Genomic DNA, 27,705 nt, shown 5'->3' with positions numbered 1-27,705 from the left:
CCTTGGCAAACATCAAGAGTTAGTCTAGTAACTAAGTTCTTGTTTCTGGAGTTTTCTGTAGCCCTATAAAAAAGTAGGCTCAATAAGCCAACCAAAATATAAATATGCCCTTGCATATTCTCTTCTGGGTCAATGTGTTTTGATTTACTTTTATCGAGAAGGATTTGTAGACAGCATCGAATTATTGAATTTATTAAATGTATTGTGAAGCCTAACTACTCTTTAAGATGATACAGCAGGCTCGTTTCCAGAAGCTTCCAGAGCTCAATGAACTAGAATGTTCTTAAAATCAACATAAGATCACTCGACGCTCGAGCGCAGTCGTATTTGATTCGTTAAAGTGATAAGAAACGTCCAGAAAATGATACGACAGAAGAGGTAACTCGTGTGGAAAGCACGTCAACATGAGAAACTTCGAGGCGTATTAGTTGCCATGCAAAGAAACACTGAAGAGGAAGTATTCACTATCCGTAATTTTAGAAACTTCTAGAACTTGCAGGAACAGACTATCCACTTCTCAGAGTGTTATTTCTCCAGTCTTTAATTGTATGCCTAAGCTTGTCTCGCTTGTGAATCCTGCATTTATGTTTATATTATTAATAGCGTGCGTGTGACCACTTATCCTGCAGAAAGTTGCCTCACTTCCCAAAGCCGACATTTTTTGGAGGAAATATAACGTATCTGGCAACCTGTTTCGTCAGTGCAGAGGCGGAGCTCACCCGCTGTCGTTTCACAGTAGTTTCTGGAACCTCATGGTCGCACCATGGAGAAAGTAAGTAGCTAACTAGCCGGCTAACAACTTACATCCGGAAATTTCTTATTAATATCATAATTTGGTGTTTTGTGGAGTACATTCTATCAACGTCAATTAAGTTTAACTTTTGAAGGTTTCTGTATTATAAAAGTGCGATGAGCACCTGCGATAAAATCAGTTAAGATGTCATATCTGCAACTACTGCAGTAAGGTTAACATTGCTTTCATTATTAGCTAACTAGCTTAGCAAACGAGATTACGTTAGCTCATTGAAATGATAACGCAAACATTGTTACATTAACGTACTACATTGTGTGTACCCATCAACATTCAGAAGTTCGCATTTAATAACTCATGGTTAACAAGTGCAGTTATAGCAAAGGAGCTCATTCCATCGTTAAGGTCGGCTCTCAGAAATCTTGAGTCTACAAGCTAATGCTGGCTGGCATGAAGCAGCATTGAATCGCCATCATATGCCAACTTTCACTAGAGAATGTCAAATCCACTGCGGATAACATTAAATGGTTTAGCTACCTGGCTAACTAGCTGTTAGGTATTTACACTTGTACATGTGTTAATTGGCGAACGTGGGTGAAGATCGTAAATAGTCCTCTGAAATGTTCCTTGTAACCTTAGCTACCTGGTAATGAAATATGTCGTTACGCGTCGTTAAGTTATTCTTTCCAATTTAGTATGTTAAAGGCTACACAATATCAGAGGTAACGTTAGCTAAATGTTAGCAATCAGGCTAGTTTTCTAGCTATTCAGCTAATTTGATAAAGTTGGATTGTGTCCTAATTGGCTGCTGTGAACTCGCTAACATTAAACGTCAAGTAATATGTTTGAGCTTGCAAGTCTTGGTAGCTAGTTAACTACTGCCACCAGGGAACTGTACCTTTGTAGGCTATCTAGCTAGCTAATGTTAGGTGAATCTTCTATTTCGCTAGCATCTTGCTATGTTCCTTTATGGACTAGCGAGGTTAGTATTATTGGCTGTGAGCTAGCCGTGCAGGTCCTGGCCGTATCGATTGTTCCATTATTTTTACGCGTTGGAGTGATGGTCAGGTGTTGCATAAATACAGTCAGCCTTCAACGGGTGCATGCATCAATTGAGGAGACAAAACGTTGCTTATTAGCATTATGTGTCTCGACCATCAAATACACTCGCGCTCCCACGCACAGATGCAGAGAACATATCGAATATTTAGATCATAAGTGTATCTATTCGAGGGTTCATGGTGTTCTTTAAACCGGCAGCATCTTTGCTAAAACTAGTGCTATACATTACCACCAGAATTATGCTCGCCTCTTATTGGGTGGTGATATTGGCTCGAATGTCAGAGACAGCTGATCCATGGCGGTTGTTGAACTTTGCAGCTGCCATTAGAGACCAGTGGAACAAAGCAGGTGATGATTTGTCAATTTGACCTGTCTATTTGGCCAGGTACTGATAGAAATGTCGACTATAGCGTCAAAAGTAGACCTACATCAGAGCAGAATCGTGAGCAAGGGTGGTAAAGAAGCAAGCCCCCCCTTCAATCCTAGTTGTGCAAAAGAATGGGCACCCCTTGTGGGAATACCATGCTTAGTTGATTTTTAGTGTGAAAAGGTAAAGTAAAGCCCCAAAGGCTTTCTACAGATTTGAATGCTGTGTTACTACTTAGGTTATTGTGGCATGTGCAAAGATTTGGGCACCTTACTAAGTCAGCACTTAGTACTACTTGCTTGACATATCACAGCTTGACATTTTTTGTAGACATGTTATTATTGATTCATGATTTTGTATCCACTCTACCTGGCAAAGCATTTCAAGTTCTGATATACATTTAGGGTGTCTTGCATGCACATCACATTTAAGATTTACCTAAAGATTTTCAGTCATGCTTTTAAGTTTGGTCACTGCAGGATGCACCAAAAGCTGGGTAGACCCTGTTTGTGCGAGTGGCACTGCACAGTGGAGTGGTGCACCACCACACCTGTGTCAGATAAATCTTCCTGTAGGTCTTTAGAGTCGCATAAGGGCATTGGCCTTTCTGCCCAACAGACATGCAGTTTTATCTGAAAGTGTTTTTGATCTCGCCTTGATTTACAGCTTCCCTCACATTTCATTCATTGGAAATTGAAAGCTCAGAATGCTTTTATGTCTTTTTAAAAGCCTTCTGCTGCTTTGTGGACATCAGATGGGTTCATTCCGATTCTCTGTCAGTTGCTGGGAAACGTTTGTTGAGTGTTGCCACAACATTTGAAGAGTCAGAGAATTCATCCGCTTTTGGAATTGTCATTTTGCTGCAGGAGTTGTATTTACTTCCTTTCACTTCAAAAATCAACAAAATACGGATTTTGCTCTTGAGTGCCCAAACGTTTGCATACAACTGTACTACATTGAAGTACAACTGTAAGATGTTACACACACACACAGTTAACGAGCAGCTGTCTCTTATTTCAAATTCCCAGTGTCATTTGCTAATAGTACACCTAAAGTTTGATATAGTGTGATATGATGGTTTCCAAAAGCAGGAGCTGATGGAAATAAGCAGGCCTACAGGCTACTCAGTTGTGTTATGTTTTTCACTTAAGATAAGATTGACTTAACTGCACAGAATGTGTTGTATTTTAATTTTTTCTTCTTCTTCTTCTTCAGCGTGAAGACAAACTGTCACTCTCCCTATGCCTATCCGAATCCCCCAGCCTAAATCCTCCCCCCTCTCCCTGTGCGTCATAGTGATGTCCCCTAATGTCATAGTGATGTCATAGTGATGTCCCCCAATGTCACAGTGATGTCCCCTAATGTCACAGTGATGTCATAGTGATGTCCCCTAATGTCATAGTGATGTCATGGTGATGTCTCCTAATGTCGCTCCTGCACTGTCCTCTCCCCCCTCAGGTGGCACAGCTGAAAGATGAGGGTAACAAGGCACTTAGCGCCGGGAACATTGGTGAAGCCGTGCGCTGCTACACCGAGGCGCTGGCCCTGGACTCCAATAACCACGTACTCTACAGTAACCGCTCGGCCGCATACGCCAAGAAGGGAGACTACGAAAATGCCTTGAAGGACGCAAGTCAGACTATCAAGATTAAGCCTGACTGGGGCAAGGTTGGTGTTGTGGTCATCGGTCCTGCTATAAGAGGGTGGGGTATTGTTATGATGGGGTATGTTCCTGTGTGGTTTGCAGGGCAGTGGTGTTTTCAACTGATATTCTCCCTGTCGGTAATTTTCCCCCCAAAATCATGAAAGTTTTTTCGGGGGTTCATTTTACACCATATGTTTGATGCTTGTATTCTGATGTGGTTGGGTGTGGAAAGGGGATTGTTCTCCAAGCCATTTTAGTCCAGTCTTTGCCAAAGCCAAGAGCAAAACTATTTGGAGGTGACACTGTCTAGCCAGAGTGTAGCTACCTTATTAGGGTGCAAGAGCATTCTGAACATCTTTTTCCTTCCCTATTACTTGGAATTACTCCTCTCTTACACATCGCAGGCAGTTCTGTCTCTCTTAAAAGTGATGGGGAGGGAGGAGAACCTAAGTTATCTTAGTAATATCTAAGAGGAGTAACACTGTGCTGATGGGTTCCTCTGCCTCTCCTCAGGGGTACTCACGGAAAGCTGCGGCGCTCGAGTTCCTTGGGAAATTTGAGGATGCTAAAACAACGTATCAGGAAGGCATTCGTCAGGAGCCAGGCAACCAGCAGCTGAAGGAAGGACTCCAGAATATTGAGGCTCGCCTGGCAGGTACGGCGAGTTGGCAATGCGGAAGCCTTTTTGATGCTAGCTCTTTGAATGTGACTTTAATTACACTGTGAGCAGTAACCCCCCCTGAAGGTTCTAAAAGCAATGTAGGATGAGGCACGCTGTGTACACAGCATTCGTTTTGCAACGTTAAAGGTTTCTAAAAGGAGACTGGGTGAATTGCCACTCAATGACATCAGCCAAAAAAATGAAGTTTCAGGACGTGTGAACTCAGTTAGGTACACTTGGGTGTTTCCTGTTGAAATAGGCATACAATCACTTGGCAAACTGAAAACAATGCTGCATGGCCATTTGATTGATGATGGATATTTCCATGACAGACAATACATTATGTTTTTTAATTTGGCAGATGCTAGATCCTATTCTGGTGCAAAGTTTGTACATTTGACTGTTTTTCTGTTATTACTCACTCACGTTTGACTGTTGAGCTGGTGCTTATAAGTAATAGTCCAGTCATCTAAAGTGTATGCTTTGATTATTACTGTTGGGGTTGGCGCTCAAAGGTCCTCACTCATTCCATTATTTTTATTCAGTAAATTAGCTTGCGGTTGTCCACATCAGCTGTTGAGTCTTAACATAAATAATTTGCCCAGTTATCACCAGGTTTGATAGTCAGTTATAGTCGTGTTATTGTATGAAGTATGGTTTGTGTTGTGGGCTATGTTAGATAGATACCTCCGTTTAACTGGTCAGTTTGGTTCACCGCGAACTCCAATAACTTGGGCGATGTCACTTCAGACAGCCCTACTACTCAGGCCTTTACAATGTGTGATCGGAGGCGCCATACGTCATTCTGTGGTCCACATGTGAATGGGTCATACGGTTGGAGTGGAGTAGGTAGAGTATTATGTTAGCTCTTTCTGGAGAGAAGGCGTATAATGCTGCACAGCTGGTTAAGACAGCCTCTCTGATAACAATGGGAGTGTTCTGATTTAGTTGTTGTTGCTCACTCACCTCGCTTGTTGCTAGGGAAAACACTTAATCCCAGTAGTTCTGTATATAGACATAAAGTTTTTTTTTTTTTGTCTAAGTGTGTTCTTTTTAAAGCATAATGGTCATGAGGGTGGCCAACATTCTGCCCTTATTTGCTGTTGCTGCACAGAAAAGAAGATGATGAACCCCTTTGCCATGCCTAATCTGTATGAGAAGTTGGAGGGCGACACCCGCACCCGCGCCCTGCTCTCTGACCCCAGCTACAAGGAGCTGCTGGAGCAGCTCAGGAACAAGCCCTCGGAGCTCGGCACGTGAGTACATCTCTCTGCCTCGAACCCATTCAGATGCAGTCTCATCTCGTCCTCGCTCGCTCGCTCGCTCTGCAATCTAACCCCAATTACCCTCCCATTAGGCGGTTGCAAGATCCGAGGGTAATGACCACGCTGTCTGTGCTGCTGGGCCTGGACCTGGCTGGCATGGAGGAAGATGACGAGCCCACCCCGCCGCCGCCGGCCCCCAAGCCCAAAGAGACCCAGCCTCCCCCACCCAAAGAGGAAGACCTGCCGGAGAACAAGAGACTGGTACGGCCAGCTCATTAGCTCACTTGCTCAACCTGCACGCCTTGCTTTGTTTCTGCCTCTTCAGTTTAGTTACCACAAAGTGACCTCTTTTGTTGTCTGTATGATGGTTACACATAAGTAGAATAAAGAAATAATACTACACGTGTGTATTGGATATTATATATTTTATGTTCTTTTTTAAGGCCATTGTGATATAATATGCCCTGGTGCTGTTGCTAACTCTTTCCGTGTATTGCAGGCATTGAAGGCAAAAGAGCTCGGCAATGATGCCTATAAAAAGAAAGACTTTGAAGCAGCACTGAAACACTATGAAGAGGCCATGAATCACGACCCTACTAATATGACTTACTTGTCCAATCAAGCAGGTAGACAGGCATTCATAACATCATGAAAACAGTGTTCTGGTCCAGCAGTAATTCTCTCTGTTTATTTAGCATTTATCTGAAATATTAAGCTAGTATTAGTATTATTAGTAATCATTTTTATGGCTTAGTGTGTAATGAATGCAGTTGATGAAAAGGACCAATCGTCTTTGTACATGACCTTTGGAACACACATTGAAAGGCTAATCTGAATCGGGTGATCTAGGGGGTACATTTCTCGAACATTAATTGAATGTCTGCCCTCAGCTTAGTTCAGCTCAGTCACTCATTAAGGCAACCAACTAATTGAAAAAAAAAAAAAAAAAACTAGTGCATAACCAATGGGATTCCTCAGGCTAGAATGTGATTGCATACAGAATGTTGAATGCAAAAGTAGCCCAGAAACATGCCCAGATTTTTGTAAGCACTCCGAGTACACAAAGCTTCATTTGAAATTGTATACCTATTTTTACATTTTAAAATGTTTAATTTCTCTCTTTCTCCATTCCAGCCGTATACTTTGAGAAGGGTCAGTATGACAAGTGCAGGGAACTGTGTGAGAAAGCTATTGATGTTGGCCGAGAGAATCGCGAGGACTACAGACAGGTTGCCAAGTGAGTGTCTTTCTGCTTGCTTAGCGCTGGCTGTATTCAGGAGCTGTATGAGGAGCTCTGACCTGATGCCAAAAACAGACTCTCCTCTCCTCTCCTCTCCTCTCCTCTTCTAGTTGAGGTGCTAACACTCAGCCAGTCACATTTGCATGAAATCACCACCCAGAGTGGCAGCTCGTATGCAGTGCTTTGAAATTGAAAGGGTTTTTATTTTGGCCATGCCTGACACTAACATGTCAGAATCTAACCAGTACACACAGTATGTCGCAAATAATTTCGAACTGTGTTTGAAACAACTGGCTTGTTTCAGCTGGTTTATATCCTCTTGCATTACCTTCTCCAAAGGACAAAATGAAATTGTAATAGCAATAACTAAACCATATGTTTGTTAGAATTTGTTAGAAATTTTCCATGATGTATTTATCAATCTACTAAAGCTAGGAATTCTGAAAGCGTTCAGCTGCATAGCCTCTTGTGCTTGTCTCTGCGTAGATGTGTCTGCTGATCTGGTGCGGCTCCTCTCTGACTCATCTGCTTCTCTTCTTCAGAGCCTATGCTAGGATTGGAAACTCCTACTTCAAGCAGAACCAGTACAAAGAAGCCATTCAGTTCTTCCACAAAAGCCTCGCGGAGCACCGCGTTCCGGAGGTGCTGAAGAGGTGTCAGCAGGTGAGCCTTCACCACAGCATGTTGGACCATGGATTGAGCTGGAGGAGTGTTGGTGAAAGCTTCAACAGCTCTCTATCTTGGGTGGAACTGTGACAAAAAAAAAAATGCAGTAGAGCATCAGTAGAGTACTTTCTGTTGTACATCTAATTTTCTTCTTGGGTTTTGTTTAAAATAGACATAGTATTACATATATTTTACAATATGGTAGACTTAAGATACACGAGTAAAATGCCATAAGTAGTATTTTAAAGGATTAGATGTTTTCTTTCATGAAGTTGACTTTATTCTTTTCTTCTGTCCTTAGGCAGAGAAGATACTGAAGGACCAGGAGAAGATTGCCTACATTAATCCTGATCTGGCCCTGGAGGAGAAGAGCAAGGGCAACGAGGCCTTCCAGAAAGGTGAGCCTCAGCTGGCACTCTGACCGTGTTGCTGTTAAACCCCACTGCTTGTTTTGTGTTGGTACAGTTATAGTACAAGAGTGGTTAACTTAAGTATTAAGTTTTGATAATTAAGTTAGCCGAGTTAATACAGAGTAATTGCATGAAACTGATCGTGCTTTTAGATGTGTTGAATACCACTTCCTACCTCAACATTATTGCACTGGGCTGCACCAGTTGAACACAAGTTCCATCTTTGCTTAGTTTGAATGTTAATAGGCACTACTTTGGAGTTTACAAACTACTACAATTGAATGGGTTGCACCACGCAAATAGTTTCAGGATATGGCTATCCATTTTTAACGGTAGGAAGGTTCAATTTGAGTATACGTCGAGCGTTCAATATGGGGCAGATTACATGCCGTACCTTTATTTGACTTGAACATTGTCTGATCCCTGTTTGACAACATCCTTAATAAATGTTTGTCTAACGTTACTGCAACGAGCCATCACAAGTTTCCTTAACATTGCTAGTGTTGGCTTACTTATCCATTTACCGTTCACCCATCTTGAGATTCTAGTAACCTACAGTGGTGAAATACTTCTCCCAAAACACAGACACCAAAATGATTGCTATAATACAAAATTTGAATGTTATGTTATTCCAAATAATAAAGCAATCACTGTGGAAGGCCGTTTACTGAGGTTAAACAATACACTATCAACATAGTGTGCCGAACTGCAAGTTGCTTCCCATATCATCTGACGGCTATATTGATTGGTTGTCCGTGGTGAAAACGTCATTCAGTGCAACAGTATTTTGATTTAAGACCTACTAGAGAGACGCTTTACACCCGAACTTCCGATGAAACCTCTGCTCAAGTGGTGCAGCCGACTGCAGATGCTGTATTGGTATTGATCTATGAGTTGACTATTGTTTCAAAGAGCCGTCCTCTGATTCATTCACTTGTACACAGGTGATTACCCGGCGGCTATGAAACATTACTCCGAGGCCATCAAGAGGAACCCAGAGGATGCCAAGCTCTTCAGCAACAGAGCTGCATGCTACACCAAACTGGCCGAGTTCCAGCTGGCCCTCAAGGTACGGCACTTTGTTATATTATAGTCTGACACGGTTCTAGGTTTTGACGTACTCTGTTCCGTGAGGCCCGTTTTGAGTTATGAGGTTTAAGATGTTGAATTTTGCCATTTTGTTCAATTTCCTATCAGGACTGTGAAGACTGCATCAAACTTGACCCCGACTTCAGTACGTATTAGGACACTAATTTAGAGATGTTCAACTGTATTTTATTTAGAAATGTGTTTATAATATTATTATAATTATTATTATTATTATTATTGTTGTGTTTACACATGCTTTCATTCTGCAGTAAAGGGATACACACGCAAGGCTGGTTGTCTTGAGGCCATGAAAGATTTCACCAAAGCCACGGACGCCTACCAGAAAGCTCTCGAGCTCGACTCCACTTCTAAGGTACAACAACAAGACCTAGAGCAGCTGTTTGCTCACTGTGTGATGTTATGTGACCTGGCCAGTCCCTAACACAATGTCTCTTCTGATTCTTCTCATCATGCTCTCTCTCACACACACAAACACACACACGCACACACACACACACACACACACACCTTTGCATCCTCTCCTGCTACAGGAAGCCTCAGAGGGTATCCAGCGCTGCATTATGAATCAGGCCACGAGGAACGACAGCCCGGAGGACGTGAAGCGGAGGGCCATGGCCGACCCCGAGGTGCAGCAGATCATGACAGACCCGGCCATGCGTATGATCCTGGAGCAGATGCAGAAGGACCCGCAGGCCCTCAGCGAGTACGACCCCACACACACACACACACACACACACACACACACACACACACACACATACACACACTAAAAACCTTTTTACGGAAGTGCCTTTTCTAATTCCCCTTACTTCTGTTTTCCGGTGACTGTTCCGCCTCTGTTTGTATCCTGTTGTCTTGTATGTTTTGACATTTTCACTTTGACGGGTCTCTCTTTGTCCTTTTTGTTTCGGTCTCAGTCACCTGAAGAACCCGGTCATTGCCGGGAAGATCCAGAAACTAATCGATGTCGGACTCATAGCCATCCGGTGATCACCGGGACTTCGGGGAAGCAAGGGCAGTGGTCCATTGGAGAAAACGGATTGAAGAGACGGAAGAATATGCCATTCCCTCTGGACAAGGACAGATCATCTCTCCATCACTATTCGCTCGCCGCCGCCACCGCCGCCTCACTCGCCACCCTAGTTACTTACGCAGGCACCCCCCCCTCCCCTCCCAAACTCTCCTCTGTCAGTGTTGATTTCATCTTCAGAATTCGGCCTTAAATCAGATTGAGAAACATTGCATTTTATCTGAAGTGTTGATCTCATAGCACTCCTGACTCTGTGGTCTTGCGCACTGTCTCTCGCTCTCTCTCTCTCTCTCTCTCTCTACACCTGCTTATTGCATGGCTGTAGGCCATTGGGAGGTTGAAAGTGTTGCGAGAAAGTACTTGATTTGATGGTGTATTTCAGCCCTTCAGATATTTATGTCTCTTTGCATTCTTGTCTCTAAACATTTTGTTTTCCTTTTTTTACATTATGAAATTGTCACTTTTTAACCAGAGGAAGTGAGAATGGATTTTTTTTTTTCTTTTTCTTTTCTCTGTTGTGTTCCCAATGGCCAATGTTAGTCACAGACAGATAAAGAACTCAGCCGGGTGTACCAATGTAACGTTAGCTCTTTGAAGTTAGGCTTATTGAATCCCTCCTCCCCCCCCCCCCTCAATACACTTTGTATCAGTGCAGGACGCAAAGCTTATCTACTTCGGTTGGTGCATAGTGAACTTGATTTAGGTAACATAACATCTGCTTCATGCAGTTCAGGGACACCTCTGTCTAAATTATAAAGGCACATGGAATGGACAGGTGGGTGGGGGGGGGGACGCCAGTGTGCTCAAACAATTACCACGTGGCACTGAATTTTTTGGGAGGGCTGGTATTGCAGAAGCAGGTGGCTCATTGACATAGAAGCAAGTTCTTATCACTTGACACAATATCAAAAAGTGGTGCTCACGTGTTAAATGCCCTTGTAAAAATGACTCCCCTCATGTGTAATGTTATATCACGATCCTGTCATGAAAATACATATGAATGTATTTCAATTGTTCAGTTGCTTTTGTGTGTGTTTCTGTTGTGTCCCAAGTTTGATTCTGCTTTTAGTACTGCATGCTCAGATGGTTCAAAATACAGTTAATACATGAAGTTCTCATCTTAAGATGAACACCAATTAAATAATTGTAAGTTATCAAAGTTTCAGTAAGAATTGTGAGGGTTGAGGGTATTGAATAGTTTGCATGTGAACAGAAGGCGAATTGACATCTATTGAGATGGCATGCCTTGTAGAAGAGAAGGTTTACTGAGTGTCTCAAGGAAAGAACATTCCATTGGCAGCAGTTATTGCTCTGGAGTCCTACTTCTTACATACTTCAAACTACCCGTCACACATCTTGCTTTTTTGTAATGGCTAATTCAGTCGAGGAGTTAAACACTAAAATAGGAGTGGTGACAATACTTGTGTTTGAAATAGCATTTGGTTTTTCTTCACTTTAAAGTTTGCTGATAATATTTAAAACCTCTGCACACCCAGTGAAATAGAAAAAGCTTTGGGAATGCTCAATATCACAAAATACACATTCAACATATTGGTGCCTTTTCCAAATGGACTTTTTAGCGTAAGCAGAGCAGTCTACATTGTGTCCACTGGAGGGCGCTCTAATCTCATTTTAGATACACTGATGAGCAGATAATGAAACTCGAGCATCATCATTTTATTCACACGGTGGTCTGCTTCTCACACAACAAATTCTCTTTTTATACTTGGATCACTTTTGGTCCTGTCTGACTTTGGTAATGATGAGTTACTGTTTAAAAAGTAGCAAACTTTGGGATTTGGCCCCAAACCGCTAAAAAAGGCCTTATTCAGAGTTTCCCTCAATGCAGATGAGCAAAAAAAGCATGAGAAGAGGAAGTGCTTACTTGAAGCTTGTGCATGTGCTCGAACAGGATGAAGCGCTAAGTGACACTGGAAGAAAAAAAATAAGCTGAGAAGAGGAAGTGGCACTGTTTCTCGAACTGACAAAGGAGATTATCACAGTGGTGGAGACAAGGGCGTTTTCTGTTAAATATTTTTGGAACCACGTTCAAAGGTAAGTCATATAAAGTGTGCGGAGGGCGGGGGACGGTGATGCTCAAGACGCCGGGGTAACGGGGAGGGAGAGAAGAGCTCAGTGTGAGGTGAACTACATTTGTAGGTCCTTCATATGCGAGTGGCCGTAAAGCGTGCCGTTATCTACATATATAATCAAAAGGACTTGGGTATGAAAAGATTGCCCATTGTTTCTTCTTGTTGGTTTTGTTGCCATCAGTAGTAATTATTTTGACATGTATATCATTTTTATAATGTACAAAATATTAATTCAGGTGAAAGTTAATTTTGCTCTTCCTGAAGGACAATGGGACAACAGTGTTAGTTTAATTTTCAGCAAGTACCAAGTTAAGGAGTGTAGCTTTTAATGTGACTGATTATATCACAATTCCTGCCTCACATGTGAAGTATCCCTCTCATATGATAGACATATATTTCTTAAACATGTATTTAACTTAATTTTTTGTCTAAAACCACTTGGTTCATTCAGTGTTATGAACATAACTCCTTTAATTTCAGAAGTAACAGGTGACCTCTCCTTTAATTTCAGAAGTAACAGATGACCTCTCCTTTAATCTCAGAAGTAACTGGTGACTTGTGTGAATGGTTTTTCCCTGACAGCATGGCTGCATGGGACTTGACTGTCATTGTGGAGGAACTGGGCCCTGAGGCCCCTCCTCTCAAAGTCAGCGTGACCTCTGAACTCCATATAGGGGGAGTCATCCTCAAGATAGTGGAGAAAACACGTAAGTGTCCCTTATTCATGACATCTTTAGGACATGAACAGTTTGGAGGTGTAGATTATAGGTTTTCTGTATCTTTTTCTTCTGATGTATTTTAACAATAGTGGAAGATGTGAAGCCATATATACTGATGGTTGGTGATATCGACTGAACTGTCAGCAAAAACAGAAAATAACTTTATTTTTTAATTTTTTTATTTATTTATTTATTTTCAGACGCTTTTGTCCAAAGCGACGTACAAGGGAGAGTGTGCATTTACTTGCTCTTTGTCACACACAGCTTTGAGTCCATTCTTATTGTCTTGCAGAGATAAAGAAGGACTGGTCAGACCATGGGCTTTGGTGGGAGCAGAAGAAGCTGTGGGTTCTGCGGGCGGCTTGGTCGCTGGATAAGTGCGGGATCCACGCAGACGCCCGGCTCAACTTCATGCCCCAGCACAAGCCCCTAAGGCTGGGCCTGCCCAACGGGGCCACAGTCTTACTGAGCGCCTCTTTCTCCGCTCCGGTGTTCCGCTGCGTCGTGGGCCTCTGCCAAATACTGAGTGAGTGAAGGAGGGAATGGGGAAGTGGGGAAGTGTGGTGTGGAGGGAAAGCCTCTCGAGCAAGGCAAGCCATTAAAGGAAGACATTTCAAAATATAATAGGTCTCATGCAGTATGCAGTGCGGCAGTACAAAAGAATGTATCATTTTAGGCTCCCCCATCTCAGCCCATCTTAGAAACAAAATCATTTCAAGCGGGTATGCCCAGACATTGGAAAGCAAAAAAAATTGGACATATTTTTTTCTGACGCTTTCTTTCTTGGTTGTTCTTCTCCCGTGTGTTTCAGACATCCGTCATCCCGAAGAGCTCTCTCTGCTGCGGCCCTTGGAAGAGAAGAAGAAGAAAAAAGTCAAATCACAGGAGACCGTGTATGACATCACCGGCGCCTCCGTTACCTCAGGTCTGTTTTGAAGCGAAAATACAAAGCTACAAAAAAAGAGCTTTCAAGAGCCAACAGGACCACTTAGCCTCAGGATGTCATTGGCTGTTTAAATGAATGTGGGAAGAAAATGCATGCATTATCTGTGTGTACTGGACACCTCAATGCATTAACAACTGCATGAGATCTGAATTAGATGACTGGAATCTAGTGGTTTCAATCATCTGTCCATTTAAATTCAGTAAATGAAAACTTACTCCCCTCTTATGTTAAAAATATACATCTGAAAATCTGCTGTTGATTGGTCAGTGTTAATTATATAGTTTGCTCTGAACTGTTGCAGGCTCTATGCTGACTCTAGCAAATGGGATGCCGGCTCACTTTGCGCAGTCTGCAGAATATGAGGCTGTGTATAAGATACTGTCTGTAAGCCAGCCAGCTCCCGCACCAGAGACCATAGCCAAGACATTTCGACCAGCCAATATTGTGGAAAAAGCTCAAGTGAATGGCCGGTTAGTACGTTTCTATGAGAACTGTGAAAATATGAGTGATTTTTTTTTTTAGCTGTTTGTACAGGGTTGTGGTTGTGTGAGATAAAATCCTATAGAGATGTTTGCGGAGCTATTCCATTGATGAACGCATAAAAACATTTCTGTAGTACATTTAGATTTAGTCATTTAGCAGACGCCTTTGTCCAAAGCGACGTACACGGGAGAGAACAGTCAAGCTACGAGCAATAGAGACCTAGTGTAACAATAAATACTACTTTACATAAGAAATTGAAAAAATAGAATAGTATGACTTAAGAGATCTGTCTCCTCAGGTGGCTGGATTCATCTCGCTCTCTGCTGCAGCAGGAGATCAATGAAAATGACATGCTGCAACTGCGCTTCAAATACTTCACCTTCCATGACATGACACCCAAGGTACACCGATGGTGCTCAAACCCCTCTTGCATGTGTTCAATGCACACAGCATGTATTCCACGTCCCATGTTCAGTATTTGGCTGTTGTAGTGAGCTAAGCCTGTGTGATTTCCTCAATGGCGTGTTGCATTTGAGTGTGGATTTTAAGGAGTCGCCCGTTCTTCTTTCAAGCATGATGCGGTTCGTCTAACGCAGCTCTTTGAGCAAGCTCGATGGGCCATTTTGTTGGAGGAAATCGACTGCACTGAAGAAGAGATGATGCTGTTTGCAGCCCTTCAGGTATATACTGTACAATGACAGAAAAAAAAACTGTGGATGTGTCCACACTTCCAACCTCTGCATACAAATACATGTCTTGTATCACAATCTCTCTCTCTCTCTCTCTCTCTCTCTCTCTCTCTCTCTCTCTCTCTCTCTCTCTCTCTCTCTGCCTGTGTGTGTGTGTGTGTGTGTGTGTGTGTGTGTGTGTGTGTGTGTGTGTGTGTGTGTGTGTGTGTGTGTGTGTGTGTGTGTTTGTGTTCTCTAGTACCACATTGGAAAGGTCTCTCTGACAGAGCCTCAGATGACATCATCTCCAGCCATGGATGATCTGGACTCCGCTCTCCAGTGTCTGGAGCTGAAGCTGGACGAGGAGAGCGGCAGTGGCGCAGACATGCTGGTCAGTCGCACTGGCTTCCTCTCTCGTTGCTGTTTTCATAGGCCTTGTTTCAGTATCAGATGTCAAATCTCTCAATTGAAAAATGAAAGATGCCGAGTTGAAAGTAAGTTGTGTATGTTTGTATCTTTGTAGGACACCATGACACCAGCTCCAGAACTTCATGATTATTTGAAAATCTTCAGGTAAGTGATGTGTAATAATGACACATCAAGGGTAAACACATCAAATGTTACAACCACTTGATGAATGTTACAAACACTTCCACTCTGTGGAACAAATGACAGATACACACACATACACACACACACACACACACAGACACACACACACACACACACACACACCTACACCTGTAGACACACCTGTACTGAATCCTGATGCGTGGTTCCGTCCTCCTATCGCATCTGCAGTGGACAGACTGAACATTCACCTCACATTTATCTCCCTCATATTGCAGGCCAAAGAAACTGACTCTTAAGGGCTACAAGCAGTTCTGGTTTACCTTCAAGGACACATCCATCTCATACTACAAAAGTAAAGAGGAGAGCTTAAGGGAGCCCATTCAGCAAATGAACCTGAAAGGTAAACCCACTGATACATGTTTAAAAAACACAATAGAACGCACATTTATAATTGAAATGTGTGAGTGAGTACATGTTTGTGTTCTGAATCATTTTCACAGGCTGTGAGGTGACCCCTGATGTTAGCATAGCTGGCCAGAAGTTCTGTATAAAGCTGCTGATCCCTGAATCTGATGGGATGAATGAAGTCTATCTGCGGTGTGAAAATGCAAGTGATATTTCCTCCACTTTCTTAACCACAACCAAAACAACGTGTCAAGAGACATGTAGTGAAATACACTATAATATACTGTTCTACTTCTGGTCTTACTCTGACGTTATTTTGCACCTTTATCTCATAACATATATGTATGTCTGAACTGTGTTTTAGGAGTATAAAGGGGCGACAGTGGTACAGTGGTAGAGAAGTCGTTTAGTAATCAGAAGGTTGCCAGTTCGATTCCCTGTCGAAGCGTCCTTGAGCAAGACACTGAACCCCTAATTGCTCCTGATGTGCAGTGTGCCATCAGTGTAAATGTAAAATGTGAATACATTGTAAGTCGCACATATGTAAGTCGCTTTGGATAAAAGCGTCTGCTAAATGACTAAATGTAAATGTAGTATACAAATTATTGTTTTAAAAGTGGCTTATCTATGACTCCCACCAGGAGCAACAGTATAGTAAGTGGATGGCAGCCTGTCGCCTGGCCTCTAAAGGGAAGACCTTAGCAGACAGTTCTTACTCCAGTGAGGTAGAGAGCATCGAGTCCTTCTTAGCCATGCAGCGAACCAACCCTGGCACCGCCTCCGCCCAGACCGATGAGAGCATCAACACACACAGCTTGGTGTCACCACGATACCAGAAAAAGTACAAACCCAAACAGGTACTTGTGCTTAATAATATGCCCTTTTGAGTTTCACCCCTACCCAACACACACACACACACACACACACACACACACACACACACACACACACACACACACACACACACACACACACACACACTCTCACATACACACACTCACATATACGCACACACCTATGCATGCACACGCACTGATACATGCACACACACAGACACACACTCACATATGCATGCACACACACAGACAGATACATGCACACACACAGACAGATACTTACACACACATACACACTCACTCACATATACGCACACACCTATGCATGCACACAGACAGATACACGCACACACACACACACTCACTCACATATACGCACACACCTATGTATGCACACACACAGACAGATATGCACACCGTTTATGGTCTAAAGACCTTTTTCCTTTCCCCAGTTGACCCCTCGAATCCTCGAGTCCTATCAGAATGTTGCACAGCTCTCATTAACAGAAGCAATTCAGAAGTTCCTTCAGATCTGGCAAGGCTTGCCTGATTTTGGAGTTGCGTATTTTGTGGTGAAGTGAGTAATTGGCATTGAATTATGACCTTGAAGAAAATATGTATTATTCCTTGACATCTTGTAATATTGTGAACCCATATCAGCTTTTCTCATCTCTCTTATTGCTCTATTATGGCACACTCACCCACAGATTTAAAGGCTGCCGTAAGGATGAAGTCCTCGGAATTGCCAACAATCGGCTAATCCGCATTGACCTCAGTGTGGGAGATGTGGTGAAAACGTGGAGGTACAACACCATGAAGCAGTGGAATGTCAACTGGGACATCCGTCAGGTGAACACCCGTGTTAACTTTAAGAACACGACCCTACGTGTGTTAGTGTGTTCATCTTATTATGTCTGCGCTAATACCTGAATCTTTTTCCTCCTCTCTCATCCACTGTTCATTGTACTAGGTTCGTATTGAGTTCAACGGTAATGTAAACATTGCCTTCTCCTGTGTGACTGCTGACTGCAAGATTGTGCACGAGTACATCGGGGGCTACATCTTCATGTCGACCCGCAGCAGAGAGCTCAGTAACACTCTCAATGAGGAACTCTTTCACAAACTCACCGGAGGCCACGAAGCACTCTGAAGCCTATCTGATATATGGACATGACTATTTCTTTTTTTTTTACAGGAAACTGTGTAATAATTAACAGCTGTAATAGGTTTAACAATCTAATAAATCTTTGTCCAAATTTGTTTCCATTTTATAGTAGATTCAGTTGTCTTTATCTAAGAGAGGAAATGGTTCGATACTTTGTTCTGACTAAAAAATGCAATTATGACACAGAACAACATGACAACAACATGTAGAGACTGAGTGTTTATATGAACCACATATTGACACATTTAAAATGTCTGTACTCATACCATTTCATTTTCAACATATATGTACAAACATGTTACAATAGCACTTCCACTGACTTCCTTTAAGCTAAATAAATGTAAACCATAAGTCAACCCATAGATGTATTGCTACTGAATCCACCACATCCTGTTTCCTGCCATATCTAGTTTACAGTTTTGCAAATGGCAGTGGTTTACATCGGAAAAGGGTTTGGACATGCTGGAAGAGCATGTATGATTTGTACACCTTTGTAAGTCTGTGCAGAAACAGTTGAGTTAGAACACAAACAATCTGCTTGTTATTATACAAGCTGTTAGAGATTACTCAGATATGTAGTGAAATACGCTATTAGTGTGAAAGTGTGTGAATGCGCTATTAACCCTAATAAAGCCCAATTCTGGATGCACCCTGTGTCTGCTGGGCCCACCTTAATTTCCTTGCAATGATTAAGCTTCAATGAATGTTAAATCTAAAATGAATAAATTGTGAGTGAGTGTGTGTGTGTGTGTGTGTGTCTGTGTGTGTGTGTGGAAATAAGTTAAGTTAAGGTTGACACCCATCAGTAGCTGTAATAAAGTAGCCTAATTAGTTATCATGAAATTTGATTTAAACAAGCAATAGAACGAAATTAGATTGCATAAAAACAGTGCAGTGATCAGGACACTCAGAACTAAACAGGGTATCATTTGAGGAATACTAGGCTTAACATTGTTGGAGTTACCAGTCACTCAAGACTTACTGTTAATACAGATGTTCATGTGAAATAAATGTATGACTGTTATTCATATTTACAACCACTCAGCCTACAGTATTAGCGGAGCCCCATCTAGAGACTGAAACTGAGTTGGCTTCCCAGAAGCCTTTGCGTCATTAGCTACGATCGCAGAATCACAATGGCGGACACTTCGGTAGGTTGATACGGAGAACTCGATTTGAAATATGTTATTATTCGATGTATTATTATTTAATCGACTCGTGACCTTGCATTAATACTCATAACTGTGTTATGTGTTGTCAGGTGGATATCGTCGAGGGCTGTCGACTTCCCGTCCTGCGAAAAAATCAGGAAAACGAAGACGAGTGGCGTGAGTACATCAGTTAGCCGGGTGCTAAAATGTTAGCTGCATAGTAAAACAACTGTCATGGCTGACAAGCTACCATGGGTCAGCCTCTGTCTTATATAAGCGTATGGGACTGCTCTTGTCAGATAGTAAACAAAGCTTTGGCAGCGAGAAACGTGTAGTGAAACATGGCTTCTAACGTTTTGGTATGTATTGCCGCAAACTTTGCAAAATGTCAATCAGCTGGTTACGTTAGTTGTTATTAGTGAATTCAAGACAAGTCAGCCCTAGCCGCTAGTTATGAACGTTACTGTAAACATGAGAGAATTGTGGAATGTGTTGTATGTAAACGGTGGTTAAATGTTTGATATATTTGAATTGTTTAATTGACCATAATTGAACACACTTAACACTCTTCTTTGACAGCCTTGGCTGAAATTCTCAGTGTTAAAGATATCCCTGGGAAAAAGGTCTACTATGTGCACTACATCGACTGTAAGTATATCCTTGCTTGCCTATCATACCTAGCTAGTGCTGTAATACAAGCCAATAATTGATAGACTTAAATTCATGATTGTCATTGAAAAACTGTTGTCTGTGTATTAGGCCAGCACAGTTATACCTGGATACTACAGTTTGCATGTCTGAAATCTCATGACAAACCTTTGGTCTCCTATGAAAATAGTCAATAAGCGTCTGGATGAATGGGTCACACCAGAGCGACTGGATTTGAAGAAGCTTCAATTCCCTAAGAAGGAGGCCAAGACACCCACTAAAAATGGGCTCTCTGGATCTCGGCCGAGTTCCCCGGAGAGAGACGTGGTAAGACCTGCCAGGCCTGGGCCCCATCCTCCAGCTACTCTCCCACCTGTGACTCCAGCTCCTCTTCACCAAACTACACAAACTCAACCACAGGTTTGACAACATATTACCCCTTGACCCCATTGTGTTTAATCAGGTGATCAGTGCTGCATTAACCTCTTCCAATCCAATATGACATGATTATGATGACATGTTTTTAGGTGTGGGGTCTGCATTTTGTTTGTGCACTGTAATACCGATGTATCTTCGGATTAAACAGACGTGATTCTTCAATTTCTCATCCCCCTAATGCCTGAAACCTTTGGAAAGAGCATTTTTATGAGGTTGTCTAAAAGATGTTTGTGGTCTTGCCTCTGAAATGAGAGCCCACTGCCACAGATTTGATTCTCTTCATCCAGTATTTGAGAGTGTTGTAACAATGTTGAGAGAAACATCCCTGTGGTGAGCTTCCGTTGGAATCAAAAGTAATCGAGCAGGTGGTTGATTGACTGCGTTCTGGCACAACTCATCCTGAATGAAACGGTTGGCTGCGTGCTTGTGGAGGTCTGAAGTGGGACTGTCACTTAACCTCCCTTTCTCTCTTCCTTTGTGTTGAAATTCAGAGGAAGATTCTAGAAAGCAACGCTCAACCCGCCGCAGCTCCTTCCAGAGGCAAAACCCTCCCTACACCGGTACAATCTCCACCTTACCCATTCTACACAACCAGGAAATGAAACTACTGAAGGCCATTTAAAATTGCAAAGAATGGGACCCATTTGGCAGTATCAGATGCCAGTATGAAGACTCTAGATCTCAGGCTTTCACATTCAATGCTGGGAGGTTTACACATTTGTCTGCAGCTGTACAGCCTTTTGTAATGACAGTCATTACGAAAGATGTTCTCCCACCTGTGACTCCAGCTCCTCTTCACCAAACTACATAACATAACATAATTGATGAGAGAGCACATATGTTGAGAAGAACCTTTTCTGTTATTGTCTAACAGATTAGAAATTGTAAAAATACCCTTTTTAAATATCTGTGTGCAGGTTATTACTGTTTGCGCATGCTTTGTTTGCTTCTGTGAATATGCACATGGTTTTAGTGCCACCCAGCATTGAATTATTGAATTGTTGTTTTTATTTAATGCCATTTTAATCATAAAAGATATGGATGAACAAGGAAACATTTAAAGTTGAAACTATCCTCTAAAATAATTCAGCATGTTTTAAGATGGATGATATCTATATTGTTACCTTCATCTGTTGTCTTTGTCGTGATTGACTAACAGAAGAGAAAAGCAGAGCCGGTCTCTTTGACATCACAGCCATCCCCGGCAACACCAAGTTCCACAGAGACCCCTCAGACCTACCCACCCGCAAGAGAAGCCTTCACCCCTAAATCGAATAACCGGGAGGAGCACGAACCACTCACTACAGTACTGTGATTTTCAGTTGGTTTAGTGTTCATGTCAGTGCATGTAATTTACTGTACATTTAAGGGATTTTGTTATCTTTTAATCATCTTCCCTTTAAATGTCTTTTGCCTTTTCAGAATGGAACAACCCGTCGTCTCATCCCATCGCAGCCCGGGAGGAAGAGGAAGGCCAACTGTGGGGGCACGGATGAGGTACCACATCTTGCTTTGGCTTTCTTCTCATTCTTCTTCTTCTTCTTCTGTTTCATCCATGTTTTTTTTTTATTATTATTATTATTTCTGGTGTTTTAGTGCCTTGGCTTTTAAATCCATCACTCCAGTTTTACAGTTCATCTCATGTTTTGTTGCATAAAGTCTGTTTTGTTTTATGAAATCTTTTTTTCTTTTTATCCTGTTTTCTGCTTAAATAATCATCCAAAGGCATAGTGCTTGCGCAGACTGTCTGTGTTGGGCTGTAAACAGCACTGTGTTTGACCAAAAGCTGAAAGATTTCAGCAGTCACTGATATGGCATTAAAAGGAGGATGAAAATAGCTGTATTATAATTTGTTTCGTATTTTAAGCCTTTTAGGAAATGTATGTCTGCAGGTCATAATTAACTACCGTAGCACACACCAAAACCACACTTCTAACACATGTAAGGGATTAATAATTAAGTAATTCCTCGGGATGAAAAAAAAAACAGCTTTGTAGGAAAGTAATTTCCTCCTCTCCTTTTAAACCATGTCCAAAAGTCTGCAATTCCTGTGTTTCTCTGCTAGATTATAAAGGTTTTCCAGTATAACAGCCCTCGATGCCCCAGTGCCTATCTACCATCAGGAGAGGTCCGTCCGATTTCCTTGTCATTGCCTGTTTGCTGTGTGTTTGTTTGGGCCCAGGCCCTGGTTTATGTTAAGGAGTCAGTCCATCCAGTTATACTCTATGAATGACATATTGAATACTTCTGACCCTGGGAACAAACCAGGCCTTCACTGTAGGCCTTCACATAGAGGTGTTGGTGCTTGATGCATATGGTGCCATTGCCCAGCACTTGTAATTTTGCGTCAAAATAATAACTCTTTAAGAAATCCAGAGTTTTAAATGATATGTTTTAGTTGAATATCATTATTTAATTTTTAATTTTATTTATTTTAAGTACCTAAACGATAATAACCCTGTCCTTGCTGTCTCCCCAACCAATGGTGATGGTTAAGGACTCTCAGGACAGCACGGATGGCATCCCGACCGCACCCCGCATGACCGGCAGTCTGGTGTCGGACCGCAGTCACGACGACATAGTCACGCGCATGAAGAACATCGACTGCATCGAACTCGGCCGGCACCGGCTCAAGCCCTGGTACTTCTCGCCCTACCCGCAGGAGCTCACCGCCCTCCCAATCCTCTACCTCTGCGAGTTCTGCCTCAAGTACCTCAAGAGCCTTAAGTGTCTCCAAAGACACCTGGTGAGTGCTGCTTATGCCTTTATCACGTCACATTAGAGGACCCCAGCAGTAGTAGTAGTAGTGTTTGGTTTCCTGTTGTCTTTTTGCCTTATATGTCAGTGATTTTTGTTTGTTTGTTTTCAGACAAAATGCAACCTTCGCCATCCACCAGGAAATGAGATCTACCGTAAAGGGACCATCTCCTTCTTTGAAATTGATGGCAGGAAAAACAAGGTGACCGACAGAATATGTATTGAACTGATTCAGTGTCGTGTGTGTGTCTGTGTCTGTGTCTGTGTCTGTGTCTGTGTCTGTGTCTGTGTACCCACTCACTAGGAGTTCTCTGTCATTGTGTTATTCTACAGACATACTCCCAGAACCTGTGTTTGCTTGCCAAGTGCTTCCTGGACCACAAAACCCTCTACTATGACACTGACCCATTCCTCTTCTATGTAATGACCGAATATGACTCCAAAGGATTCCACATAGTGGGGTATTTTTCCAAGGTACAGTACAGACTTTTCCCTTTTACTTCCTTCATGAGGGACAAAAATGTAGCCTTAATGTAGATTTCCCTTGGGTAACAGCAGTAGGTTGGATAGTAGGTTGGATATTTCTCTTCCATTTCTTCACCTGGTGCTGTCCTCTGTCCTTCACCGTTTCTAGGAGAAAGAGTCGACAGAAGATTACAACGTGGCATGTATTCTGACGTTACCGCCATACCAGAGGAGAGGCTATGGGAAACTGCTCATAGAGTTCAGTAAGTCCACACGACTTCAAGCACCCCCCACAGCCTACACTCAAAGTTTACAACTCCAGAATAAAGTCTGTAAACCAAAGCAATATACATTTAAAAAAAAAAAAAATCTTTCTGCTACTAAAGTAACACACACATTTATTGGCAAACACATGTTGGCTGAAGCAATTATGTGTTATGTTATGCCCTTACCTGGCTTTTGAAGTTAACCTTTACTCTTCCTTGTTCCCTTACTGACGTCCCCACCCCTCTCAGGCTATGAGTTGTCAAAGGTGGAAGGGAAGACTGGCACCCCAGAGAAGCCCCTGTCTGACCTGGGCCTGCTGTCCTACCGCTCCTACTGGTCTCAGACCATCCTGGAGATACTCATGGACCTCAAGTCGGAAAACGGGGAGAGGCCCCAGATCACCATCAAGTAAGTGTTCAGTTATACAGTGGGGAAAATAAGTATTTGAACCCCTGCCGATTTCGCAAGTTTGGCCACTTGCAAAGAAATGTGTGATCTATAATTGTAATGGACTAATGGTAGGTGTATTTTAACAGTGAGAAATAGAATATCAACAAACAAATCCAGAAAACTGCATTTTATAACATTTATGACTTTATTTGTATTTGATGCAGAAAATAAGTATTTGAACCCCCAAGCAAACAGCAAGAAGTCTGGCTCCCAATGACCAGTTATGTGCCCAAGAAGCACACAGATTAGTCCTCATTAGGCCTAACAAGGTACACCTGATCTCAACTGGTGACGTGTATAAAAAAGACCTGTCCAAAGAATCATACTTCACACCTTCAACCTCACCACCATGGGCAAGACCAAAGAGTTGACCAAAGACGTCAAAGATAAGATTGTAGACCTGCACAAGGCTGGAATGGGTTACAAAACCATCGGCAAGCAGCTTGGTGAGAAGCAGACAACTATTGGTGCGATTATTCGTAAATGGAAGCAACACCAAACAACTGTCAATCGCTCTAGGTCTGGGGCTCCATGCAAGATATCCCCTCGTGCGGTATCGGTGATCATCCGAAAGGTGCAGAATAACCCCAGAACTACACAGGGGGAACTTGTGAATGATCTCAAGGCAGCTGGGACCACAGTCACCAAGAAAACCATTGGCAACACACTACGCCGTAATGGTTTGAAGTACTGCAGCACTCGCAAGGTCCCCCTGCTCAAGGAAGCACATGTACAGGGCCGTCTGAAGTTTGCCAATGAACACTTGAATGATTCTAAGGAGGATTGGGAGACAGGATGTGGTCAGATGAGACCAAAATCAAGGTCTTTGGCATCAACTCGACTTGCCGCGTAACGAGGGGGAAGAATGCTGAATATGACCCCAAGAACACCATCACCACCGTCAAGCATGGAGGTGGAAACATTATGCTTTGGGGCTGTTTCTCTGCCAAGGGTACAGGATGACTCCACTGCATCGAGGGGACTATGGATGGGGCCATGTAACGTGGAATATTGGGCTTGAACCGCATTCCCTCATTCCCTCCCATTGAAAACGCAACCTTAAGGATTTGGAGAGGATCTGCAAAGAGGAGTGGACCAAAATCCCTCCTGAGATGTGTGTAAACCTGGTGACCAACTACAAGAAAAGTCTGACGTCTGTGCTTGCCAACAAGGGTTACTCCACCAAGTACTAAATCATGTTTTGCTAGGGGTTCAAATACTTATTTTCTGCATCAAATGCAAATTAAGTCATAAATGTTATAAAATGCAGTTTTCTGGATTTTTTTTTTTTATATTCTGTTCCTCACTGTTAAAATTCACCTACTATTACAATTATAGATCACACATTTCTTTGCAAGTGGCCAAACTTGCGAAATCGGCAGGGATTCAAATACTTATCTTCCCCACTGTATGGGCTTATATTGCTCATTGCTCATAAAGGTTGGGGCCATATTAATACTGTGTTAAGATGTGATTTTCCTGTGATCATGATTCTGTTTGTGTGAAGGTGTAAGATTACTGTCCATTCGTTTCAGTGAGATCAGTGAAATAACCAGCGTTAAGAAGGAGGACGTCATATCAACCCTTCAATACCTCAATCTCATCAATTACTACAAGGTAATCTATAGCTCTGGAGCAGCCTGTCAAGTATGTGTATTCAATTCAGTTTTTTCCGTATTTTTGCCGTTGTTTTATATAGGCAGTAGGTGTTTTGCGCGCTGCTTCCGTATTTTTGCCGTTGTTTTATATAGGCAGTAGGTGTTTTGCGCGCTGCTTACGCTTTTCTGCCGTTGTTTTATATAGGCAGTAGGCGTTATGTGCCCTGGGCACCTTGCTTTTTTGCAGGAGCGCTCGGAACACCTCCAGTTGGAAAAACTTCAACTCAGAGTTGGAACCCCCCCATTGTCCAATCAGAACAGTCTCTCACCCTCAATCAGAGCCAGAACAAGTGCCCTCCACCTGTCCATTTTTGAATGCTGATGTTTTTAGCCCAAAAAGGTACAGATCTGTGAGCAAAATCATGGTAAGGCTAAGGACAGCTGATTTTGATGGTTGCCTAGCAACAGCAAAAAAGAAATGCTGCAAACTGCTCTTTTTTTTTTTTTTTTTTAAATAGTGGGCTTCAGCAAAAAAGGCCCTGCAGTGTGGCTCTGTCTGTCTGTCTGTCTGTCTGTGTCTGTCTGTCTGTCTGTCTGTCTGTCTGTCTGACTGACTGACTGACTGACTGGGGCCTTAAAGTGATTTTGTGAAAGCGATAGTCAGGATGCAGAGCATTACATAATCCTACTGCCAGTAGTCTGATTCAGGTGAACACACTCAGATCATAAGTAACAGAAAGAAATATGTGCCTCCTTTGCCCATAACAAAAGAGCATCATTTGTTGTAATGTAGTATGATGTCCAGTAGGGGTAGCCCTTTTTTGTGGACAAAGATCTTGCAACTGCTATTTGACACTGCATGAGACGGCCTGCAACGATTAAATCACACCCCTACTACGCGTCTCCGCGACGCTCTACACAGGGTCCGTCTCGTCACAAATCGTTGGCATCAACCGGCTTTTTACACAAAACACACCCTGCGTCTAAAAGGTTTCCTCTCCTCTCTCTCTCTCTCTCTCTCTCAGGGCCAGTACATCCTGACTCTGTCTGAGGACATCGTGGACGGCCACGAGAGAGCCATGCAGAAGCGCCACCTGCGCATCGACCCCAAATGCCTACATTTCACCCCCAAGGACTGGAGCAAGAGAGGGAAGTGGTGACGCGCACGCCACGAGCACAAACGGCCGCATTATCCAAATAGATTACCTTTTTATTTCACTCGCGTTGGTCCTCCACCGTTGTGGATTGTCGTTTGTACAAGAGATATCACATATCCACCAGACCATGACTAAAAACATTCGTTAGTGTTCAGAGGTATTCGTACATCTAAATAGTTTCTTTGTAAAGGATTTTTGAATAACTTTGTGTTGAACAAAACAGTGGCAGTTTCCTCTTTTAAAAAGCCATGATATACTGTTACAAGAATGTAAATTTGGTACTTGTACAGATGTTTGTCTTTTTTATCTGAATGTAAACTATGGTAATACACTGGCACAATGGGCGTGCCAATTTTAAATTAGACCATTTTCTGTAAAACTGTGTGTATTAATCTTTATAGTTGTAAATGTGAACTAGGAACAGAATCATGTTTTCACCCTAATAAATGTATAGTCATTCAAATGTTATTTAAAATGTCATGTTTTTCTGAAATGAACGCCCCCAATCCAAACTATTTGGGCAAGCTATTGTGATTGTGTCTATTCATGTTTAGGAGCATATTCACAAGGAAATACAGTGGCAGAGGTTCAAAGCCAGCTTTATTGCGCTATAAATCTGTGGGAATAAAAACTGAAAGACCCTAAAGCTCATTCATACTCGGCAGCTTCAATATTATCG

General features: G+C 42.4%; 3 protein-coding genes across 4 annotated transcripts; all 3 read left to right on the top strand.

Moving 5' to 3' along the window:
• Positions 1-615: 615 nt before the first annotated feature.
• On the top strand, positions 616-11,223 carry stip1 (stress-induced phosphoprotein 1). Its single transcript, XM_031572478.2, has 14 exons — positions 616-772; positions 3,639-3,848; positions 4,339-4,480; positions 5,601-5,742; positions 5,844-6,012; positions 6,251-6,377; positions 6,886-6,988; positions 7,534-7,654; positions 7,959-8,055; positions 9,012-9,136; positions 9,265-9,301; positions 9,426-9,529; positions 9,708-9,880; positions 10,095-11,223. Exons 1-14 carry the CDS (start codon positions 764-766, stop codon positions 10,165-10,167), a joined length of 1,632 nt encoding a protein of 543 aa, XP_031428338.1. The 5' UTR covers positions 616-763; the 3' UTR covers positions 10,168-11,223.
• Positions 11,224-11,918: 695 nt separating this feature from the next.
• Positions 11,919-18,201, top strand: im:7154036 (fermitin family homolog 3). Of its 2 annotated transcripts, none has more exons than XM_012834848.3 (15): positions 11,919-12,262; positions 12,883-13,007; positions 13,312-13,545; positions 13,831-13,944; positions 14,267-14,435; positions 14,747-14,849; positions 15,021-15,128; positions 15,376-15,507; positions 15,640-15,689; positions 15,965-16,089; positions 16,190-16,296; positions 16,736-16,951; positions 17,383-17,507; positions 17,638-17,779; positions 17,901-18,201. In XM_012834848.3, exons 2-15 carry the CDS (start codon positions 12,884-12,886, stop codon positions 18,078-18,080), a joined length of 1,929 nt encoding a protein of 642 aa, XP_012690302.1. In that variant the 5' UTR covers positions 11,919-12,262; position 12,883; the 3' UTR covers positions 18,081-18,201. The 2 variants fall into 2 exon arrangements, with proteins under 2 accessions (XP_012690302.1, XP_031428337.1); XM_031572477.2 differs by lacking the exon at positions 11,919-12,262 and adding an exon at positions 12,319-12,431.
• Positions 18,202-19,151: 950 nt separating this feature from the next.
• Positions 19,152-27,494, top strand: kat5b (K(lysine) acetyltransferase 5b). Its single transcript, XM_012834777.2, has 15 exons — positions 19,152-19,246; positions 19,357-19,423; positions 19,826-19,894; positions 20,085-20,314; positions 20,824-20,892; positions 21,492-21,638; positions 21,755-21,829; positions 22,398-22,460; positions 22,830-23,078; positions 23,202-23,291; positions 23,423-23,563; positions 23,724-23,817; positions 24,070-24,229; positions 25,807-25,888; positions 26,895-27,494. Exons 1-15 carry the CDS (start codon positions 19,232-19,234, stop codon positions 27,027-27,029), a joined length of 1,686 nt encoding a protein of 561 aa, XP_012690231.2. The 5' UTR covers positions 19,152-19,231; the 3' UTR covers positions 27,030-27,494.
• The last annotated feature ends 211 nt before the right edge of the window (positions 27,495-27,705 follow it).

Source organism: Clupea harengus, chromosome 8, assembly GCF_900700415.2.
Source record: "Clupea harengus chromosome 8, Ch_v2.0.2, whole genome shotgun sequence".
NCBI classification, from domain to species: Eukaryota; Metazoa; Chordata; class Actinopteri; order Clupeiformes; family Clupeidae; genus Clupea; species Clupea harengus.
This window is presented reverse-complemented; position numbering and strand designations above follow the sequence as displayed.

Coding starts and splice junctions, on each gene's coding strand:
- stip1 (XM_031572478.2), top strand. Junction 4,481..5,600: donor TATTGAGGCTCGCCTGGCAG/GTACGGCGAGTT, acceptor GTTGCTGCACAG/AAAAGAAGATGATGAACCCC. Junction 9,302..9,425: donor CAAACTTGACCCCGACTTCA/GTACGTATTAGG, acceptor TTCATTCTGCAG/TAAAGGGATACACACGCAAG.
- im:7154036 (XM_012834848.3), top strand. CDS start 12,884: ATGGCTGCATGGGACTTGACTGTCATTGTGGAGGAACTGGGCCCTGAG. Junction 16,090..16,189: donor TCAGCAAATGAACCTGAAAG/GTAAACCCACTG, acceptor TCATTTTCACAG/GCTGTGAGGTGACCCCTGAT. Junction 16,297..16,735: donor TCTATCTGCGGTGTGAAAAT/GCAAGTGATATT, acceptor GACTCCCACCAG/GAGCAACAGTATAGTAAGTG.
- kat5b (XM_012834777.2), top strand. Junction 23,292..23,422: donor TTGATGGCAGGAAAAACAAG/GTGACCGACAGA, acceptor GTTATTCTACAG/ACATACTCCCAGAACCTGTG. Junction 25,889..26,894: donor ATCTCATCAATTACTACAAG/GTAATCTATAGC, acceptor TCTCTCTCTCAG/GGCCAGTACATCCTGACTCT.